Raw genomic sequence first — 6,398 nt, 5'->3', positions numbered from 1 at the left:
TTTTTTCTTTCCATCCGTCCTCTGAAGGATGTTTTTCCTGCCTCTTTGTCAGCATGGAGCTGGGAAAAACCACTTCAGCCACCCCCAGCGGGAGGCGCAAATAAGTGGCGTCTTGGTGTGCTAAAGCTAGCTCCGCGCTCCATCGTCCCACCCCGAGAGAAAAGCTAGGCTACATGCGCAACCTTCATCTTTCATTTCCCAAAGTGCTATGATGTGTATTAATAGTAGGATAGGTGGAGTGTTGTTTTTTTTTTTTGTGTGTGTTTTTTTTGGGGGGAGTTGCGATGAAATGTGCGGCAGGTCAGCATAGCCGCTGCGCCGCTAGCTGTTTTTGCTAAGTAGTCTCGTTTGAAAGCCACGTCTCAGTTACACCCTGAGTTCACAACCAGCAGAAAAGAAACAATTGGCTTTTATCAGTCGTAATAATTTATAATATATTAAATCTGACTATCAGCTAACCCCCCCTACCCCACTGCATATGAACCCGCCCCCCTCCCCCCACCCCATATAAATGCACATTGTCGTAGTAAACTGCCTTTAAAACTTGAAATTGGATGGTAGAGCAACTAGATTAGTTGAGCTTGATTAGAAGAGAAAAAGGAAAAGAGGAAAGAAAAACATCAGCAAAGTGTCCTGGCTAAGCCCAGGCTATCTAGCTAGCGGTTAGCCGAGGCCCCGCTAAGACATTAGCATAGGAGCGGGGGCTCATCGTGTGGATAGCAGCCGAGCTTCACGCCCATCCTGCAAGGCCGAAAACTGCGACGGCCTTCCACGATCAGACACCGATGGAGGTCCATGAGGTAGCGCCGGCGCCGCTGCAGCTGATCCGCATTCAGATCTGGAGGCAGCGGCGTCGGCGGGTCCTCCCGACCCGGCTTGCGAGACGGACCGTAATAAGTGCATGATGCGAGGGGCAACAATGCCGAGGTAACCTGGTCCGCCAAAGCGCCGGACCCAAAGTGTAGTGCAAAAGAAAGCAAAACTAAAAAAAAAAAAAAAAAAAAACATAAAGAAGGAAAAAAAAATGATCTCACCAGTCAGTAGTTTGTCACAAAACTCACAAACATGCATCCCTGAATGACTTTTTGTGTGTCTTCTCGTTCCGCGCAGAACTCGGCGGCACGTCGCGGGCAGGAAAGAAAGGTCTTGAAGTTAAAGCATCATGGCTACCTGGCAGGCGGGTTCCGATTCACAACCCTGACGAGGAATCTTGACGGCGTTGATTCAAATGTACACTAAATAGTCACTTACCAATCTTTTTTTTTTTTTTAACCGTAACCACCCCCACCCTCTTCTTTTGTCTCTTTGCCCAAATTGGAATGTTCACAAGAGACTGCGTTCATAAGCAGCTAGGGTCCAGGTCCGGAGAAGAAGTAGGGGCGAGGGGTGTTGGTTTTCAAGGTTTCCAAGGTTTTTTCGGGCTGGGGATCGCGGTTGCAAAATTCCGTGAATTTACCGTGAAACACTCCATGGGAATTATTGTGAATTTATGGAAACAAATCAGGAGTTGAATTTGAAGGTGTGTTCCTACTAGGGAACTTAAATGTATTTTAAGTAAAATCCTGACTAAAAGAATCCGATATGTAATAAGTACACTGGGAGTGCCCTAACTCAAAAGGTATTCCAGGTTCGAGTCATCGCTTGGTTGATCCAGAATTTGTATGAGCAACTTCAGATCGACTGCCGCCCAATTGACGTGAAAAGAAAGGGGGAGTTATTAAGGTACTGAAATGACCTTTCTTGCGGGCAATTGGAGCTATCAACTTTGCGTGGCTGCCCGCTAATGACAAAACAAAACGTTTATGTTTGAATATGATGCCATTCTACTGAATGACCCACAATTCCCAGTTAATTCCCATGGACAGAGTATTTCCAAAATTGTCCAGTTTAACTTCCCATGGAAATTTAGCGGAAAATTCACCGGAAACCCTGGAAACTACCCAGAGGTTTTCCAGCCCTTTGCAACCCGACTGGGGATTATCCGCATGCTTGAGGAAATTTCATCAAATTGTCGTCGTTTGTCTTGGGTACAAAAATCTCAACAAAAATGCTTTCCGATGAGTGGTTGATCTCCGAGAACCTGTCTTGGTTTTCATCCCTGCGTTTGTGCTCGGCCCGGATACTGCAAAGGAAATTGGCACAAATAAAGTCCCGCGGTTCTGGAGGAGTCTGGTGAGGTTAATTTCATTCGATGGGCTCCATCTCTTCCTTGACGTCCACCTTTAGCTCAGCGGGCCCGAGGGAGGGGGGTGCAGCAGCATCGTCGCTGCGCAGTGCGACGGCAGGCGTATTCTCCGCCTCGCCGGGGAACTCCGGGCCGGCCGCCTCCATCTTCATCATCAGCTTGAGCTTCTTCTTTGGGGGGTTCTTCAGCGTACCCATGCGCTCCTTGACTTTGTACTCCAGCGTGCTGTGCGGGATGCCGTACATGTTCTGTGCCTTGGAGACGCTCATCTTGCCGCTCATCACCACGGCGATGGCCTCCTCCAGGATCTCGCTGTTGTACTGCCGATAGCGCCCCCTCTTCTTCCGCGGCTGCTTGGAGTTGGGGTCCCCCTCCACATCCGAGGTGGAGTACGCCGGCCCGGAGGTGGAGTGGTCCAAGTCGGCGGTCCAGTATTCCGCTGCGCCGTCCAGCAGGCTTCCCAAGCTCCCGCCCCGCCGGTTCTGCTTGGGCAAGATGGCCCTCAGCTTCCGGCTCAAGGCGTTCTCGCTGAGTCCTCCGCCACCGGCAGGTCCGATGCCGCCAAAACCATACAGCTCTGAGGCGGGTGAGTCCCAAGACAGATCCATGCCTCGAACCTGCGGGATCTTCAGGTCGACTGGGGGCGAGTGGTCCCGCTTGGCGTCATGGTGGTGATGCTGGGCCTTGGAGACCTGATTGTGGTGGTGAAGCAGAGAATTCTTGAAGGAGAAGGCTCCGTGGTGGTTGTGATGGTTCTCCAGGAACGTAGGCAGGTCTTTGAGGTCCCCGAGGGCCCCGCTCAGGGCCCCGCTGGCCTGCTTCAGCTTCATCAGGCTCTCCAGGTGGGCCTTGCTGCCCCAGAAGGACGAGGAGCCCTTCTGGCCCAGCAGGGAGTGCGGCTGACCGTGATTGAGGAGACCGGCCGCCTCCAGGCTGGCCAATGACAGCGCCGCGGGCTGGCCCAGGAGGCGGTGCTTCTGGCTAAGCAACTCCTCCTTGATGCGCAGCGAGCGGGCTAGTGGTGGCTTAAAGGAGCTGATCACGTTGTCCCGAAGACCGTCCTGAAAGCTTCGTGGCAGCACACCGTCGTCCTCGTCCGCATCTGGAACAGAATGGTCCACCTTCACGGAATGCTCCACCTTTAAGGGGTGCCTGTGTGGAGGAGAACAAGTCTGAGACCTGGATACGCTGAGCAACACCTCTTCTGGTTGGGGAACATCATGACTTTCTACTTTGCTTAAGAAAAAGGTCACGGACCACGTCAAGAACCAAGTCAGAAATGAGTCAAGAAACAAGTCTAAAGTCTAAAACGGAGTCACAAACCAGTCAAGACGGAGTTATGCGTCTTCTGGTTTAGACACAATTGTGTTCTTCGGCTGCACTCAAGAAATCAGTCATGGACCATGACGAGAACCAATTAAGAACCAAATTTAAAAAAACAAAAAACAAAATAAAAAAAAATAAAAAAAACTAAGCATTGTGGATTCTGGTTTTGGATACTCTGGATGTTCTACTTTGCTTTTAGATATATCGATACAGAAAGACATACAGTATCTGCAAACTACGTACAGAGAGAAAGCCATTGATAGCTCCACAGATACAGTACACAACTAGAATCAATGTGTTCATAACAGAGCCACATTCCGAAGCAAAAGTTGTTGTTTTTAAACGTTCACCAAGAAAAATGTCCACAAACACCTATTAAAAGTTCTATACGTAGTCTGGAACAATGCAGATCCTGTTCCAATATACTTTTGTCATTGAAGTCTTTTTTTTTTTTTTTTGCTCTTTAATTGGATGTCAAACGAACAGACAGCATTGCAGCGGCATGTAAATGTGTCTGCGGCAAGATTAAAGATGCAAAGTGCTTCCACTTAAGTGCTGCCTGGTCACCATGGCAACAGCAGAAGAAGAAGAAGAAGAAGAAGAAGAAAAGGAGGAGAAGTAAAGAAAAGAAGAGGATGAGGAGGAAGAAGAAGAAGAGAGGAAGAGGAAGGCCACTCTCACAGCACACAGTGAGGGCTGGTGGAAGGCACATTATTTGACGAGATGGGAACAGAGCAGACAAAACTATGATATGACAGATTTTCTCTCATATTGTCGCTGTCTGGCGGAAACCTCGTATGGACAAATATTGTCAAATTATTATTATTTTTTTTTTCACAAATTGATACTAATGGTCTGTCCCCACTTCATCTGTAGTTTTTATGAATTTAATTTTTAATTTTAATTTTCTGTAACTTTTGCCAATTTAAAGCGGTGAAAATAGCAAATACATAAATACAAACACGTATACACTGCCGCTCTTGAATGCAATTTATGTTTGACATAAGTGCATGTATGTTTGCGGAAGTGTGGCAAAACTACTTCTGTTTCCTCGTTCTGTGCAAGCTGTGGGGTCGCGAGTGAAAGTTTGGTCGGACTCGCCGACGGATGGCCGACGTTTAAAATTAGAGGTGGACCGGCCTATAGACGGGTACTATTTTTTCCCTCCCTGGAAAAAAAGGCGAATGACAGACGACGGAAAAGGTACCTGCAGACGGATAACGGCCACTCAATTTGTGTGTATACAGTGTGTATATATATATGTATACAGTGTATATATATATATATATATATATATATATATATATATATATATATATATATATATATATATATATATATATATATATATATTTATTTATGATATATATAAATTTAAATTAAGCGTGGCAACTGGAAAAATTATTCGCCATGGTTGTGTCTCTGACAACCAACATTAATCAAATGAAAAAAAAGTTTAGATTCACCATTTTACATGAGTCTTCTGAGAAGCCACTGGACTAAACAGAACTATAAATGTATCATATTCCATGGTCCCTTAATGTTTACGGTATTTTATACAAAGCGGTGTATATGGCAAATAAAGCGGGGTATATGGGAGTGGGAAACTCTGTGTGTGTGCGTGTGTGTGTGTGGGGGTGGGTGTGTGGGGGTGTGTGTGTGTGCATTGGCCCTCCGCAGGAGCCTGAAAACAGATTATCACAGGGGGGTGTCTCTGCCTCCAGGAAAATAATACGAGGTTAGCGAGGGGATACAGAGTCCACGTTACAATAGAGTCATCAGGAAGCTCACATTAATAACAGTGTACACGTCCCTATGTACATATTTGTCACCATATGTAGTATGTCTCAAACTCTAATTTACATGCACCTAATTTTTAATGTCTATACCACGCTAATGTCTTATTTTTGTATATTGCATTTAGAAAGTACAATATATATGATTATATTTGTAATAAGTGTCTTAAATGTATTTATATTATTATAGTATTTATATCGACGTCATATCGAATTCCTGTATTATACCTCCCGTACCGTATTGCATATTTTTAAAACATATTTCATTTATGGTTTCAAAGTTTTCCAAGTCAAGAGCAAATACATAAATATAAAAAACAAAACACTAATAACGAAAAATACACACACACACACAAAAAAAAACCCCACACAAAATAGCAATTACGCAAAGAAAATAATATTAATTACACATAAATAATAACAATCGTAATAATAGCAATCAAGCTGCTGAGTGAGCGAGCGTGCATGGGTGGGGGGGTCGAGTAGCGATCCATCCATGAGTGAATATTTCATGAGCAAATCATTAGAGAGCCCCACTGGGGGCTCGGTGCCTTAGGGGGCCTTCAGGGGTCTTTGGGACCAGGAGACCCCTGATGACCCCCCGGCTGGATCCGGACTCGTGTTCTGAGGGCCGCAGGAGATTGGAGAAACACCTCCCCCATCAAGGTAGAGACAAACATCAGCGAAGGTTTTCCAACTCGGAACGTTTGCAATGTACACAGTGACCCTGAACGCACCGCGATTTGTTTGCTTTTCTTTGTGTTACAAATGATCACATAAGAGATGCTCAATAGGTCTGCTGTGATGAGTAAACATGGACCCTTGACACCCTAATTTGATACCCTAGCCCTGACTGGAACAACCAACACTGGCTTGCAACCCTCCATTGAAAACCAAACCAAACATCTTGAAACCCTATTTTGAAACCAAAACCTTTGTTTAAAACACTAACTTGGGTTTAAAACACCATTGTTTGAAACCCTGACTTGAAAGTCTAACTTCAAACTCTCACACTGGTTCGAAACCCTACATTGAAACCTTAACCTTGGATCGAAACAATAATGTGAAGACTCCAATCATTGTGGAAAGCC

General features: G+C 45.6%; 1 protein-coding gene across 1 annotated transcript in view; it reads right to left on the bottom strand.

Moving 5' to 3' along the window:
• Positions 1–519: 519 nt before the first annotated feature.
• Positions 520–6,398, bottom strand: part of lcor (ligand dependent nuclear receptor corepressor) — a 50,151-nt gene continuing 44,272 nt past the window's right edge. The window contains 1 exon segment of the mRNA XM_086034098.1: positions 520–3,337. Coding sequence (XP_085890224.1) covers positions 2,185–3,337 — 1,153 coding nt within the window. The 3' untranslated portion in view covers positions 520–2,184.

This window comes from Filicampus tigris, chromosome 6 (assembly GCF_054856515.1).
Source record: "Filicampus tigris isolate MCC_2025a chromosome 6, RoL_Ftig_1.0, whole genome shotgun sequence".
NCBI lineage: Eukaryota > Metazoa > Chordata > Actinopteri > Syngnathiformes > Syngnathidae > Filicampus > Filicampus tigris.
The sequence above is the reverse complement of the archived record's forward strand: the minus strand, read 5'-3'. Positions and strand labels throughout refer to the sequence as shown.